The sequence below is a fragment of the Eurytemora carolleeae genome, unplaced genomic scaffold (genome assembly GCF_000591075.1).
Source record: "Eurytemora carolleeae unplaced genomic scaffold, Eaff_2.0 scaffold1578, whole genome shotgun sequence".
NCBI lineage: Eukaryota > Metazoa > Arthropoda > Copepoda > Calanoida > Temoridae > Eurytemora > Eurytemora carolleeae.
Window position 1 is genome coordinate 21,462 of NW_019398204.1, and position 17,473 is coordinate 38,934.

A 17,473-nucleotide genomic window follows, 5' to 3' on the forward strand; every position below is an offset into this window, starting at 1 on the left:
CGGTTTCTACTACCTCGGCGTGACAATTAAATTTAAAGTTTGAAACATCTTATGTTTCATGACGTTCATACAATTTTCTGGTTCTCATTGTGGTCACAATAGTAGATTTTCCAAAGGTTTCTTTTATAGATTTCCCAACAGTATACCTGACAATTTTTAAGTGTTCTTTATTCGAAGGTATACCCGAAAATTTCCGAACAGTACACCTGACAATTTTAAGTGTTTTTTTTTTTTCAAAGGTATACCTGACAACTCTTGATATTGTTCCCTAAGGTATACCTAATAATCCCTATAGAAGTGTTCCCAAATGAACACCTGACAATCCCTTATAGAAGTGTTCCCAAATGAATTATTTACAATCCCTATAGTAGTGTTCCCAAATGAATAACTGACAATCCCTATTGTTGTGTTTCCAAAAATTTACCTGACAATCCCTATATTAATGTTCCCAAATGAACAACTGACAATCCCTAAAGTAGTGTTCCGGAAAGGTATACCTGACCATCCCTATATAGAAGTGTTCCCAAATGAATACCAGACAATCCCTTTAGAAGTGTTCCCAAATGAATACCAGACAATCCCTAGTAGTGTTCCGTAAAAGTTTACCTGACAATCCTTATAGAAATGTTCCCAAAGGTATACCTGACAATCCCTATAGTAGTGTTCCCAAAGGTATACCTGACAATCCCTATAGTAGTGTTCCCAAAGGTTTCTGTACCGCCCTTGTCCCGACATATCAAAGGCTGTAAACCCAACACTCCGATCTAAAAACATAAAAAACAAATTAAAAAAAAATCTTTTATAATTCGTTAAATATTAGAATCTTTTTGTTAGAAATTATAAACAAAACCTTAAACATATTTTGTCAGACCATTTTGGTTTGTTAAACAGACGATACTTTGAGCTAAAAAATAACCTTCTTGAAATTCATGAAATTCGGAGGGAAAAGATCTTTACAGAAACTGTTATTTGCCTCAAACTCTAATTTTCTATTAGCTATCCAACCTGTTCCATTTGATGATGCACATTTTGTTTTCTAAATTTTATTGTTTTGATCTGGCAGAATTCATAGTTTAAAACATCACGTTGGAAAGATGTAGGGTTTAAAGAAATTTAGTTAAAGGAGAGTAATCAGTTTCTTAAAAAAGAGTCAAATAGTAAGTTCCGTATAAACAGTGGAACAGGAAGACGACATTTCAGCATATTAAATAATTAATGTTGTTATAAAGCCAACTGTTTTACTTGTAGCTTGAAAATAAACTTATTAGGAAAAATGTTTTTTTTTTGTAGCACACTAAACAATTATACTGTGTTAGATGTTTTGTGGACAATTTTGAATCAGAACAAGTTTAATAGTCGTCTTCTTATTTAATTTTATAGTCGTCTTCTTATTTCATCGTCGTCTTCTTATTCCTCAGATTTGGGTGTCAGGTCACGACTTTTACAATAAGCTCAAACTAATCATAAATACAACTTTATCAACTTCACTGCTCATTGTTTGTTTAAAATGTTAAATGTTAAATATTATTATTAAGTCAGTTATAAGATATTTTAAGCCTTAAAAACAATATTCTCAAGTTTTGTGTTAATTTTAGTTATTCTTGATATTCAATCTGGGCACTTTTGAATTTGAGGATCAATGATCGGGTTATCCCTTAAGAGTATGACCTTCACAGGATATCCCTGCAGGATATGATCACAACGGGATATCGAAGGGGAATTAGATAAATAAGTAAGTAGAGATCAATGATCAATCCCGATTAATTCCAACGGAAAAGTTCCGATTTTTAAAAATGGATTCAAAAAAAAAATTATGAATTAAATATGTTTCACTTAAAAGTGCTTTAAGCACGAAAAAAAGAAAATAATGTGATTTCGTGATAAAAGAATAATGAAAGTAAATGAAAGTAACATGCAAAAATAAATCAAAAGTACAACTCTACAAGACTACAGTACACGTTTAAATAATTGTAAACCAGTAAAATTTATTTAATTTAAAAGTTTCTTCTACAATTATAAAGGAGAGTTTGCTTGTATAAAATACAATTTATAAAATAAAACATTTCAGTTGCCTCTAATTCTAAAAAATGGAATGTTTAAAAAAGAACAAAATAACAACGATTCCCAAACTTACCATTTCCGTTATGTTGGGATACCGGCTTGAACTGAACATCCTGATCATAGACAAACATGGTCGCAACTTTTATATTGTTAATCCCTTTAGAAAGTACTGATCCGTATCCAACGGATTAGTTAAATCCTTTAAGATATCTTTAGATTTTGACAAATCAAAGAGAGATGGTAAGATTTTAGATCTATTGCTTAAAACGGATTTAAGTACTTTAAATCTTCTATTTAAAAGTTTTAGGTGAAGAACAGTCGTCATCGTAAATATCAATACAATGAAAACGACTTTAGATTTCAATTTATGATTTTTACCAAGCTTTCAAACAGCAAGCTGATACGTACATAAACATGTAAACATGTAAACATGTAAACATGTAAACAATGTAAACATGTAAACATGTAAACATGTAAACATGTAAACATGTAAACATGAAAACATGTGTAAACATGTAAACATGTAAACATGTAAACATGTGTAAACATGTAAACATGTAAACATGTAAACATGTAAACATGTAAACATGTAAACATGTACACATGTAAACATGTAAACATGTAAACATGTAAACATGTAAACATGTAAATATGTAAACATGTAGACCTGTAAACATGTAAACATGTAAACATGTAAACATGTAAACATGTGTAAACATGTAAACAAGTAAACATGTAAACATGTAACATGTAAACATGTAAACATGTAAACATGTAAACATGTAAACATGTATACATGTAAATATGTAAACATGTAAACCTGTAAACATGTAAACATGTAAACATGTAAATATGTAAACATGTAAACATGTAAACATGTAAACATTTACTTGTAAATTTGTAATTTGCAAAAAGCTTGTTAGAAAACAAAACTTAGATAGAAAAGTCGTCTTCATTATACTAATATAAACGCCTCACAGTAAATTGTTCTTAAAAAAATGGTCCAATTAAAAAAAAAAATATTTTTCCACCTTTAAGCTAATTAGAACAAAAATATTATATTTTAGTTTAGTTTTATGTCTAGATTCCTGTGTTAGAACCAGAATTAGAGCTTTCTTCATGTTCACCTATTTATTGTACAATATGGACAATATGTAATTCTGAATGGGTATTATATCAAACAAGTGGCTGTTCGGATGCATGCAGTCAAAAACCTTTCGTGGAAATGTAGCATGTCGTACCGGGTCAACTACAATCTGAGCTGGGAACTTTTAAATTTAAAATTTGGTGATGAACCAAACCTCTGTAGAGTAAAAAAGTAGATGTAAGTTCCACATTTATTGAAATTATATTTCGGTCTGGGTTGATCCTCGTCAGTTCTAACGATATAATAACCATCAAAATGTAAAAAATGTTAACAACCACAAGAAAATAACCAAACAAAAAAGATTATTTTTTAACTTTTAAATTGGATACTCATAACATGGTTGCTAGTCTGCTAAATCTTGATATCCTCTGTCGGTTAATCTCTTCATTTAAGTTATTAGGATTAACATGTGGAATATCGAATAAAGATTAAATTAATCTGCAGATTAACAAAAGATCTAGATCAGATCTCGATATTCACAATACAAGAGCTCTGTACATTTTTTACTTCCAAGAAATCATTATTCACTTCCTTTAATTTAGGTAAAAGGATTTTTCTCATTGATTTTGCAGGTTAAGACTAAAAAGTAAAAATATTTTTGAAAGGAAAAACTCGCAAAAAATTTAGGGGGGTATGGATTGATAACGATTTTTTAAAACTTTTAAATATCTACATGCGAAATTACGCTTTCCCTCTCTTTAAGACGCCAGATATTTAAAATGTCCATATTTATTTGTACACCCTGTATCCTATATACAGTAGTTGGCAATTATTTCAATACAATAAAGACGACTTCTTTTTCTAAGTTTGGATGTTAACGAACTTTTTTAAAATTAAAAGTTTACAAGCTGTTAATACAGTTTTTTGTTTCTATGTTTATTTGTATCCAATATCCATGCTATTTCAACGCTTGACAGAAATCAAAAATCAAAATCGAAAGTCGTCTTCACTGTATTGATAAATCCAACGACGACTGTACCTGGTTTCCCTTATTGATGATGAAGGAGTCAGCATAGCGGAGATCATTTCTAACCAAATCATTTACAGTGTTATTTAGCGCTATAACTTTAACCTTACACCAACATTATGTCAAGTGGAGAACAAGTTTGTAATTGTGTGGACCCCCCCCCCCTTCAATATTAAAAATATTGTTTGAAATCAAAACTTAGGTTCAAGCCGTCTTCATTGTATTGATATGAATGCCGACCACAAGACAATGTATTATATATGTCGTGGAAAAAGCAAAATTTCTAACCAAATCATTTACAGTGTTAATTAGCTTTATTTCAAATGGAGAAAAAAGTTAGTGTGGTTTTTTTATGGAAAAGAATATTTTTAAACTTAAATATGTTTATTTCTATGAACTCAGAAATGAAAAAAATAAAATTTGAACGTTTTTTAGACTCCCTTCGGTTAGCTCCAAACTAAAAATAACATCATGGGAAAAACGGTTAATGGACCAAAAACTATAGATGACAAACTCCGGAAACACAATTTTCGGAAAAAGATTCCGAAAGTTTAAATTTGGGAAAAACAGAAATTTCAAGAGTTTTAGAAAATGGAGCGCTCGGCCGCTTTTGTCTTGAAAACTCGTTCCTAAATTTAAGTCTCTGAAGTTTTCTTTCCGGAAAATTTTTCAGTATTTGTTATTGTAAAAAGAAGTAACGCGTGTACACTGTATACAATGAATGAACCGACTGCTGCAGGAAAATATAAGATTATAAAAACGATAGAATACCGCCTCCCCCCTTCAATGGATTTCCCCTACCTCAACCAAAGCCATGAATAGCCCCCCTCCCCCTCTTAGGCCCAGATTTATTGATCAAACATTGGTATGAAAAATTCTTGGCTTTAACAACTGAAACCACTAATTTAACTTGTAAATGATAAACCGGGAGAGAGAGAAAAAATATTTGGTGGGGGGGGGGCATTATTATATATAATGGTAAAAATAAACATAAAAACCAAAGCTCCGTTTGCACAGAATCATTAAACATCTACTTTTGATTAGTATTACGTTTTTGGACATGTTCTCGTTATCGAGAATGTTCAAGCTTTTTAAGATGAAATTTTGTTCCAAGGTTTTTATGAAATATTTTTGAATAACAAACCTTTTAATAAAGCAGAATTAAAAATCAGTTTCAATTTAATTTTTGATTTGATAAAAATGTTCTCTAAAAATATCATATTTTTTCTGGAGGAAATCCTGGAACCAAATAAACTTTATAGCACTATTATATACAGCTAAAGTAACATTATAGCACTATAATATACAGCTGAAGTAACATTATAGCACGATGATTTTTTTATAATAGCACTGACTGATATAATAAGATTGGCCATGAAGTAGAAGGAATGATTAAATACACAATAGTTTCAAAAAAGATTTGTTTGAGAAAAATGATAGAAGATGTAAATATATAATTAAACATGAAAAACAAAGTTCGGAACTTTTAAATCACTTATTCTTCGAAAAGTTGATAAAAGATAAGAAAAAGCACGACAAACTTAAGTAAATTGCTCGTAAGATTTTTATTCAATTTTGATGGAATTTATCACACCTAATATTTCCCGTTGTAGGTCGATTAAGTGACTTTATCGCCCTGCAACAGGGGGAAAAAATAACTTTTTCATCCTGCTATGAAAATTTCAAATTTCATACCTAATTTGAATCCTTGTAGGGTGATAAAGTTACTTAATCACCCTGCAAGAGGGTGATTAAGTAACTTTGTCGACCTGCTTTTAAATAATTTGAGTAAAACTTAATAAAACTATATGTTATTGAAATGGGTATCATGCGTGCAAAAAAGTTTTTGCTGTGATTTTTAATTTTTCTAGTTTGTTTTCGTTAAAAATAAAAGAACTTTCATTTTGATCTTAAACAAACTAGAAAAAATAAAAATCCTGGCAAAAACTTTTTCGCACTTACCCATACAATGACATAAATAGATAAAATCTTCTAAGATTGAAATATGATTTTTAGCAGAACTTCTTCTATTTCTGAACAGTTATTGAGGAGAACAAAATGTTTAAAAAATTTCTTTATTACTACCCAGAATTACCGGATATATTTCTATTTATCATATTTCTACGTAAAACCAAAACTAGAGGAGATACAAGGTCACAAAGTCGTTCAAGTAATATCGCATAATTTTACCATTTTCTTTTGTGAAGTTTACAGAGAATTTCATTAAATAAAAATACAATTTGATTTGTTTATATTGACTATTTCAGATTAAACCAACTTTAAAAATATTAGTTTCAACACTTTTTTTGGTTTGTTTGAGGACACCCGGTTCTCACTTTTAAACATAATCCCTTGGAAGTATTTGGATCAGAATCCACCTGTGCTGCCACCTTCGCGGCATACTAGAACCACAATTCAATTATTATTTGAGCCACTTATCGCAGGTTTCATCTGTGTCTGTCGAGGAAGGGGGGGGGGCAGGGCCGCCATGAGCCCCGCAAAATGGTCTCCAATCCTCAGTGTTTAAAATGACCTAGCGCTATCCCTGAACGTTAGAATAGATATTATAGAATAAATAAATGACATTTTATAAGAAAATATTTAATCTTTGAGTAGTTATTCAGTGTTATCTTGAATATGCGAAAAACAGTGCATAACTTTTAAAATGGTAATTATTTTTCTTAAAATCTGTATACATTATTTCTATAATATCTATGCTAAAGGAAAGTGGAAGCGTCAGGTAATTTTAAATAATTATCAGCGAATCCGTGTAGTATTTGCCGTACTCTTATAACTTCGTCCCAAACTGTATCAGTCCAGGCACAACCCGTCCGCTATCCAAGTCAACCAGGACACAAACCCACCTGGCTCTATATTCCACACAGGAACACAAACATTGCTTATCAATCTAGCTATTACTCAGGCTCTATATGCCACACAGGGACGAGGGATGGGGTGCAGAGGCGCCATGATCCCCGCAAAAATGACCTCTGAGCCTCCAGATTTGCAGAATGACCTCCAGGCCCCGCGAAACCGTCTCCCAGCCTCAGTGATGTCCCCATGCCTCCCGCCATTTTGTCTTCACGCCCCGCATTTTGGCTCCAATAAAAAAATATTTGGCTTTTATATCCACCAAAAACCTTTTTTCAAAAATTCTCAACATGATGAAATAATTCAGAATGATACATTAACAATTTAAATTAAAAAGTGCATTTTATTTGAGATTAAAGGCTTGATTTTTGTTTTTCTAAATGTCACAAATTTCTTAATATGTGAAGAACTATTGCAGTTTTGTATAAAGATAGACAAATTTTATATTATTTTACAGGGGTTTCATGAACGAATCAAATGATATCAGAGGCAATTTACAAGACACAGTAGTTTTTGTGAAATCCTTGTATTTGTGCTTTTATTGTTGTCTTTTACTCATTCCATCTTAATGTAAACTTTTACAGAAATTTGTTGATTAGACGATTCTTTAAACTATGACTGAGTCTACTATGAAGAGATATATTTTGATATTTTTTTGGTTAAGCCAATAAAAACAAAATAAAAACAAAAAGTGGAGACCAAAATGCGGGGTGTTGAGACAGAATGGCGGGAGGCTTGATGACGTCACTGAGGCTGGGAGTCAGTTTCGTGGGGCCTGGAGGTCCTTCTGCAAATCTGGAGGCTCGGAGGTCATTTTTGCGGGGATCATGGCACCTCTGCACCCCCTCCCTCCAGGGACACAAGCGTAGCTATAAAACAAGCATATTACTTAGGCTTTAAATGCCACACAGAGATACAAGGGTAGCTATCAATCAAGCTAATACTTTGGCTCTAAATGCCATACAAGGACACACGCATTGCTTTCAAACAACCTATTACTTTGGCTCTAAATGCCATACAAGGACACACGCATTGCTTTCAAACAACCTATTACTTTGGCTCTAAATGCCATACAGGGACACAAGCATAGCTATCATACAAGCTATTACATCGACTCTAAATGCCACACAAGGACACAAGCATTGGCTATCTATCAAGCCCTTAATCGATCTTTACCCTAAACAAGGTATGATCTCAACCCGAATACTCAACGGGGTACAATTACTGTACACTGTAATCAAAGCGGAGTTCTAATTCTAACTAACTGTATTTAAGGTTTATAGGTTACAAGTTAAATCAACAGACGTAATTACAATTCCTACTTTGTTATCTATATCACATGATTTCAGGCAAATCATGTTACGTATTACAGCACAATCAGAAATAGTCGCAATTTAAGATATACGTCATATATATCACATGATAAGGCTAACCTTGGGTTTTTATGTACAAACATTAATCATGAATAATGTACAATGTACTGCAAATTTTACGGAATATCGGATAACCCAATTTTTATTACATCCAGTGTTAAAAGACCATTTTGCAGGGTTTATTGCGTCCCTGTTCCCCCTCCCTAGTCTGTCCCCATAATTCTAACTATATTTGTCTCCCTACAGGAAATTTAAACTTTATTTGTCCCCCTTCTGGAAATTCTAACTATATTTGTCTCCCTACTGGAAATTCTAACTATATATTTGTCCAGCTACTGGGAATTCTAACTAAATTTGTCACCCTACTGGAAATTCAACTATATTTGTCCCCCTACTGGAAATTCAACCTATATTTGTCCCCCTACTGGAAATTCAACCTATATTTGTCCACCTACTGGAAATTCTAACTATATTTATCCCCCTACCAGAAATTTAAACTATATTTGTCCCCCTACTGGAAATTCTAACTATATATTTGTCTCCCTGCTGGAAATTCTAACTATATATTTGTCCACCTACTGGGAATTCTAACTATATATTTGTCTCCCTACTGGAAATTCAACCTATATTTGTCCCCCTACTGGGAATTCTAACTATATTTGTCCACCTACTGGAAATTCAACTTATATTTGTCCACCTACAGGAAATTCTAACTATATTTATCCCCCTACCGGAACTTTAAACTATATTTGTCCCCTCGTGGAAATTCTAACTATATATTTGTCTCCCTACTGGAAATTCTAACTATATATTTGTCCACCTACTGGGAATTCTAACTAAATTTGTCCCCCTACTGGAAATTCAACCTATATTTGTCCACCTACTGGAAATTCTAACTATATTTGTCTCCCTACTGGAAATTCTAACTACATTTGTCCATGCCTACACGAAATTTAAACTATATTTGTCCCCGTACTGGAAATTCAACCTATATTTGTCCCCCTACTGGAAATTCAACCTATATTTGTCCCCCTACTGGGAATTCTAACTAAATTTTTTAAATATTTTTGATATTTTTATACCTTGGCAAACATTGTCTTTTTCCCCATTTTGATCTGGAACAAACTCTTATTTTATTGTTGGTTATTCCTATCAAACTATTATCTTATTGTTTAATATTACTACAAAACTGTTATCTTATTGTTCGATATTCCTATCAAACTGTTATCTTATTGTTCGATATTCCTATCAAATGGTTATCTTATTGTTCGATATTCCTATCAAACTGTTATCTTATTGTATAATATTACTACAAAACTGCTATCTTATTGTTCGATATTTCTATTAAACTGTTATCCTATTGTTCGATATTCCTATAAAACTGTTATCTTATTGTTCGATATTCCAATAAAATTGTTATCCTTTTGTTCGATTTTCCTATCAAATGGTTATTTTATTGTTTGATATTCCTATGAAACGGTTATCTTATTGTTCGATATTCTTAACAAACTGCTATCTTATTGTTCTATATTCCTATTAAACGTTTTCATATTGTCCGATATTCCTATCAAACTTTTATCTTATTGTTCTATATTTCTATCAAAACGTGATCTAATTGTTCGATAATTCTATCAAACTGTTATCTAATTGTTCGATATTTCTATTAAACTTTTAACTTAATGTTCTATATTTTTATCAAACTGTGATCTTATTGTTTGATATTTCTATTAAACTGTCATCTTATTGTTTAATATTCCTATCAAACTGTGATATTATTAAGTTCGATATTTCTATTAAACTATTATCTTGTTGTTCGATATTTCTATTAAGCTGTGATCTTATTGTTCTATATTTTTATTGAACTGTCATCTTATTGTTTAATATTCCAATCAAACTATGATCTTATTGTTCGATATTTCTATTAAACTGTTATCTTATTGTTCGATATTTCTATTAAACTGTGATCTTATTGTTCTATATTTCTATTAAACTGTCATCTTATTGTTCGATATTTCTATTAAACTGTTATCTTATTGTTTAAAACTATTTTAATAATTGATTTGTTTAGTACATCTGTACCCCGTCACGAGCCAAGCGGATAATTATGTACTGCTGGATGTTTGCTATAGTGTACTGCTTATCAAACTGTTATCTTATTGTTTAATAATCCTATCAAACTGTTATCCTATTGTTTAATAATCCTATCAAACTGTTATCCTATTGTTTAATAATCCTAAACTCTTATATTATTGTCCTATCAAACTCTTATATTATTGTCCTATCAAACTCTTATATTATTGTCCTATCAAACTGTTTAATTCACGTCCTACGCTTCGTTTAAAGGGACTGTAAGGGAAATTTCCACTGCCCCTCCATACAAATATGGCACTGTGCGATTTCAACGATTATAACCTTAAAAGCTTTGTCTGATCAAGTATAAATTAAATATGCATTGATCATTTAACTGTTTATATTCATTTGTGGTTTCTCTGCAAAAGTGACTTGCGCAATTTTGCTTGTAAGAAACAATGGAGAAATTCACAGAAGCAAACACTGTTTGAGTCAGGAAACGACGATATCTTCCACATTTTTGATAATATTAAAGTTTATAGGGATGGAAATCGGCATTGTATCTTTCCGTTAAGTGTCAGTTAAAGATATGCTTACAGTCCCTTTAAGCTACTGCTAAGAGCCCTCTATTATCTAACTATATATCTATATAAGTCAATAATAAGCTCCAACTTTAACTGTTTGCCATCACTGACCTTCTTGCATACTATTATTTCTTGTTTCTTATACACTGTACAGAGAACGGGGAGTCCCAAAAATCTTGGAATATTAAAGAATTTTTAGATAAAATAATAGATATTTCAAAAACTTTTTAAAATGCTAAGTTACTTGTGTGAAAAATTAGATGTAAATGTAATCAACATTTTTTTAAAAGTATTTTTTGTACACCATTTTGAATTGATTCATACTCTTTATGTGAAATAAGCCCATTAACGTCCATAGTCATTGTTTACAAAAAGATGTACACTGTACAAAGTACAGTATGTTAAAAAATAGTTGTTAATAAATATTATTGGTTTAGTTATGTTATTACTAAAATCTATAAGGATATAAAGTAGTAATCTATGTTTGTTTGTCTGTCTGATCATAACTCGTGAAACCATTGGACCCATTTAACTCAAATTTTGATAGGGAACTCGGTAGACCCACGGGAATGTTCTTGGCTTGGGTTAAAAAGTCTAAACTAAGAGGTTTTGAATTTAAATTTTAAAGAGAAAGTTAGGTTTACAGGCAAAGCTGGGTTCCCAAGCTAGTAGTAGATATTTCATGCACTAAATAAAATGCTTTAAAATTTATTCACACTCTTAATGTGAAAGAAGCCTTCACAATAATATTAACTCACATAGTTTCGTTTACAAATGTGTACTGTTTACTGTTTACTGTGCACTGTGTACTGTGTACTGTGTAGTCTTTAGCAGAACAAATTCGAGAAATTCTAATCAATCAATCAATCATTTTCTAGAAATTCTGGGGATCAATTCTCTAGAAATAAAAAAGGCATCTTATACTTTTGGAGAACCACCTGCATTAAGTGTTTTAGCAAGAAAATCCCTTATCAAACATATTTTTTTGGGAAAGTCTACAAAATTAATTCTCAGTTCAAAATATGAAATTTTGATTTCTAACAACATTTGATGTTTGTTTATGCCTGCAATATCAAGGAAAAGGAAGGATATTTGATTGACCACGATGAAAACTTTTCTGTCGGACAACTTTATAATTTACTAGATATAACTATCAATAAACTATAATTTACTAGATATAACTATCAATAAACTATCATTAAACTATCAGTTCCCGGCGTTGCCCAGGTTACTCATAAATACTCACGCCGTTTACCCGCACTTGGTCTTATATCAGGATTTTAGCATAATTTTAGTAGTAACACCGGGATACCCTACCCATGGGTTCCCTCAAATTATTTCAGCCGTTTAGCTTTAGCTAACATAAATATATGAGCGAAGAGCTTTATTAATTATGTAGATAAATAAAAATAAATAGGCAAGGTTTTGAATAAAATTTACTATCTCTCCTTGACATTTTTTTCATTTTTTTTCCAAATTCGACAACTTTAATGGAACTGTAAGCATGACTCCCCATGCAAAGATGACAATGCCTGATTCACAATGGTGCACTTTAAAGCTTTGTCTGCTAAAGTATGAATTAGATATTGATGTTTATAATTCAATTAGAGTTTCTCTACAAAAGTGAGTTTCGCATTTCTACGCCTGGATAACATATTGTAACTAAAATACACTTCCAAACCTAGAGAAACGAGACACAGTGTTAATCCAATAAAGGTTTAAATAAAACTGTTGAGAATCGGGCATCGCTATCTGTGCATGGAGGGTCACCTGAAATTACGCTTACAGTCCCTTTGAAGACGATTGGGCCTTTTTCTCTTGACTAGAGTTTCGAATTTTTTTTCGGATTTGGCCTTACAAAACCTTGTTTTGAAGCGGTCAAGAATGTTACCCCATTAAAAACATTTTAAAATTATGGGCGGGTCTTTTCTGAACTGAATTAAGAATACATCTACCTCCTAGATGGCACACAGAGATAGATAGGTGTAAAACACTGACAAAGTTTACGAGACGATTATTCCACATGATATTGATCTGGAATAATCGTCCGGTAAACTTTTTTAGATTTATTCTTAGTTCGTCTATCATGCCAACAGCTTTAGAAAAGGTTCAGTAAGGACTTTACGGATCCAAATTGATTCGAAAAAAGGGATCTTTACTCTCGACCCTTGTACAGAACTTTACTTAAAAACATAATTGTTCTTTCCCTTTAATGTTTTCCCCAGGTTGGTATAAAATTGTTCTCAGTTACAACTGAAGACGACTTTTAATCCTTGATTTTCCGACCGTTCATTTCCAACACTACAAAGATCGACCAGATGACGTCTCCGACATAAAGCGACCTAATTATCGTCGCCCAAAGTATGTCATTAGGACGTTCCTTGTTCATACAAGGAACGGCCTCAGCTGATAATAAATAAATTTAAAAAATACAACATAGAACTTCGTCAAACCTTGTGCATTTATTAAGTTCAATAGTGGCGGTACATCGAAAATTCGTCATGAACGAAATTTTTAAGTTTGAAAAAATAAATAAAAACTGTACAAGACAATGCATGCAATGAGGTGAAATTAAAGGGACTCTTGACGAAATTTCAATCAGTCCCTTTAAGTGCAAGTTTAATAAACTGAAGAGTGCAGTGTGAGAAGGCCGTGACGAGTCCTTACTTCGAAATTTCTCCACATTGAATCCAACAGTAGGCACTGCAGGGATAGACAAGTCACAAATCAGAAAGGAAAAATCTTTTTGTTAATAAGAAAGGTTAAAAATTAAACCAGAATTTGAGCTGCGTCACTGAACTATCTACTTCCGGTTCAAATTTAAACCACCGATTTAAAGTTAAAGATTAAGGAAGGATTTGAATCGGTGATTCAAATTTGAACCGGCAATAGACAGTTCAAATTCATTAAATTCGGCCCAGGTAGCTATAAATTTCTTTTCAGTGACATGAATCTGTTTTCATTGTTTTTTTTTCATGAAGTGTAAAATAAATGCGAACCAAAAGTTTTCTAGATGAAACTCAAATATTTGGCGATAAACCAGTCAGAATTACAAGTTTTAGTTTTAATTGTTTAACAGCAGCAACTTTTTTAAAAGGTTTAATTCGTTGCAAAACTGGAGAAAATAAATTAAGGTTAGGGTAAAAGTATTGAAAAGGAAGAAACAAATTGCCTTTTATTAAATCCAATTTTTCAGTTTTCCCACCAGCAGAGCATAAAAAATAATTTCCCCCTCTCCTATCCTTCCCATTGTGAAGTTTTAGATAATTCATGAAGAATTATGGTTTTAGTAAAGTTAGGACCCAGAAAACTGTGGAATAGGAAGACGACAGCGAAACGCAAATTTTGATTTCCATAAATCGATGAAAACACAGCACTTGTACAGTGTTCACACTTCACGGACCCATTTCACTTGATAAGTTTATTTTCAAGATCCTGGTATAGCTATTTGCTTTGTAACAACTTTATCAAATACACACAAGATGATATTTAAAATGTCGTCTGCCTATTTTACAGTTGTATGAATTCCACAGTACGATCAATGTTAGGTTGAATATGTCTATTTTCCTATATTTTGGTTTTGTTGCTCCTCAGGTTTAAAATGATTGAGTAGAGTGGATTTCCCACTGTTGTCCAGACCAATCACTGATCCAACCATTTACATGTCTGAACTTTACTCTTTAAAGGGACTGTATGCGTCATGTTAGGTGACCCTCCAGGCATAGATGGCAATGCCCGATTCACACAGGGTACTTTAAAACTATTATACGATCAAAAATGTGGAAGATTTTACTGGTTTTCTTGGCTTAAAGTTATTAATTATGATAATTCTTTTTTTTTTCTAGCAGTAGAAACTCTTGAGTCTGTTTTTAAAACTACAAAACATTGATTTCTTCAATATTCATCAGACACAGATGTAATGACACAGCTGTGAAGTGTACATTTTGCCATCATTGCATGGAGGGTCACTTGAAATCACGATTTCTGTCCCTTTAAGCGACTGTAACTTCAAGTGACTGACCCTAAAATTTAATTCAAAACGTTATCCTTAAAACCATTGTTTGAACAAAAATTACGGATTTTTCTTAAACTTGATTTAATGAAATTGTGGTTCTTTAAAAAGTGCATGACTTGAGAATTTCTGCAACAAGAGAGATTGCAGGAAATTGCCAGAATCCATTACGACGATGACAAAAACACAACGGTATCACTGTTCATTGTTCAGATGAAATTCTCTTTATCTTAGAAGTTATTTGACAACAGACCAGGCCGATAGCTTTCTGTTAACTCACTTAACCGGACTGTTAGCGTAGTTTTAAATTAACCTCCATGAAAAAATGGGGCAATGCCCGGTTTATAACAGTACCCTTAAAAGCTTTGTCTGATTAAGTATGAATTAGATATTTATGTTTTTTGTTTCTTCAAATTGTTTATTTTATTTGCGGTTTCTCTGCGGAGATGACTTGCGCATTTCTTGCTTGTAAGAAGCAATGGAGGAATAAACACTTTTCGAGTCAGAAAACGATTGTTTCTTCCACATTTTTGATCAATTTAGGGGTTCAAGGGAAGTGCTGTAAATATTGCTATCTTTGCATGGAAGGTCACTTGAAATTATGTTTAAAGTCGTTTTGATGTAAAAAATAAAAATCTTATTTGGAATTGAAAAAATGGCTCCCTAGCACGTTGCATTCTTTTTTCTTCAGCCCGAGCGCCGAGGCCAGACGGTCAAAAAACCCCATTCTTGTAATCTGAAATTAAAACCAAGATCAAAGGAAGACAGATTATGTACAGTTGAAACTTTAATCTCCGCCTCTTATAATCTTTACAATTCTTAATTTTTGAAGTTTTTTTATGAAAGCTTTGTGTGTTTTTAATAGCTTCCAATTCCATATTAGTAAATTTAAAAAGTTAAAATAGGTAAATATCACAATTGCAATTTATATGTCATAATCATAGCTTTGAAATTATTAGATTAAAGTGTGTTGTATTTATGTCTGAGTATAAACTATGAATGTAAAATATTGAGCTTTAACCTTAAACGTTCAAAAACATTTTTACATTTTATGAATAACACTTGTCGGTGTATGCATGCCCACTGTGTAACATAGGAGTATTAAACTATAAGTAAGCCCAGAGTACCGCACCGTCGGTAACATATAGTACACAGTACACAGTTAAATCACAATGGTAAAGCTGGGGGGGGGGGGGAAATGCAGTCTCCGTCACCAGTTCCTATACAATCAATGTTGGTATATTTTTTAATTTATAAATAATAAATTTTGCTTAAAGGGGCCTAAAAAAAGATCTGAGATCTTTCAAACTGCAATACGAGGAAATTCTATTAAAAATTGATTTCATTTGTTGTTACAAACTTGTTTTAAAAATCCAAAAATTTTCCTAACAGTTTAAGCTTCAGCTATAATTGATTAAATGATTGTTCTGATCCTTAATTGATGTGTAATGTGTATTAATTGATTGATCTCACTATATTAATTGATCAAAATGATGAACTGAATATCAATTGATTGGTATTCCTGATTAATTGATTGATTTGACTATTGATTGATTTGTATTCCTGATTAATTGATTGATTTGACAAATGATTGATTTGTATTCCTGATAAATTGATTGATTTGGCTATTGACTAGTTGAACAGGGTTTCTGTTGCTTTCTGCAGATCCCAGGCACAAGAAGAGAGAGCTACCAGGGCTGCAGTCTCCTCTACTCCCATATCCTAGATCACGTGACAAAGTAAAGATAACGTGACAGTATTTCTAGATAACGTGACATTAATTCTATATCACGTGGTATTTATTCTATATCATGTAATATTTATTGGTCTCTAGCTATAAAAGCCAGGCAACTTTTTATAAAATTGGCGCAAATTTTATAAAATTATTAAGGACCAAAACCTGACTTAAATTTGAAAAGTAAGTAACCCTATGGTTGTACTAAGTACAGGTTATTTAAAATCAACTTATTTTATTAGTACAGTAAATCAAAGACATTTTTTAACAGTAGGATTAAGAAAAATGTCTCTCTGTACAAATCTAAATTTCAAGAAAACTAACCTTGAGCTGTCGTAGCATATTATCAAAGGTTGCATTCTAAAATAATCAATCAATCAATCAATCAATCAATTAAATATATCTTTGTATTTGATAAATCACAATTCTTATTTTGAATTTTTGGCAAATAAAATTTTTAAAAGGGGATGGTGGAGTTGGCACATTTGATGTAGGGGGGGGGGGCCCTGCCTTAATTTTTGGTTCAAATCTTCCAATTTTTTGGGTGCACGCCTAATTAGTGATCGAAATTCATAAAATAAAATCAAATTGAATTTTAATGACCTCTAATGACCTCTAATGACCTCTAATGACCTCCACATTCAGGATGAAAG

At 32.0% G+C, this 17,473-nt stretch overlaps 2 protein-coding genes across 2 annotated transcripts in view; both read right to left on the reverse strand.

Moving 5' to 3' along the window:
* Window position 1: 1 nt before the first annotated feature.
* On the reverse strand, window positions 2–15,826 carry LOC111717005 (ADP-ribosylation factor-like protein 6). Its single transcript, XM_023492519.1, has 4 exons — window positions 15,749–15,826; window positions 14,641–14,718; window positions 13,741–13,776; window positions 2–764 (listed from the first exon to the last, which is right to left on the reverse strand). Exons 1-4 carry the CDS (start codon window positions 15,810–15,812, stop codon window positions 508–510), a joined length of 435 nt encoding a protein of 144 aa, XP_023348287.1. The 5' UTR covers window positions 15,813–15,826; the 3' UTR covers window positions 2–507.
* Window positions 15,821–17,473, reverse strand: part of LOC111717004 (ubiquitin-conjugating enzyme E2 K) — an 8,411-nt gene continuing 6,758 nt past the window's right edge. The window contains exons 8-10 of the mRNA XM_023492517.1: window positions 17,145–17,180; window positions 16,690–16,807; window positions 15,821–16,305 (exon numbers count right to left, since the gene is read on the reverse strand). Coding sequence (XP_023348285.1) covers window positions 16,718–16,807; window positions 17,145–17,180 — 126 coding nt within the window. The 3' untranslated portion in view covers window positions 15,821–16,305; window positions 16,690–16,717. The remainder of the gene's footprint in view (window positions 16,306–16,689; window positions 16,808–17,144; window positions 17,181–17,473) is intronic.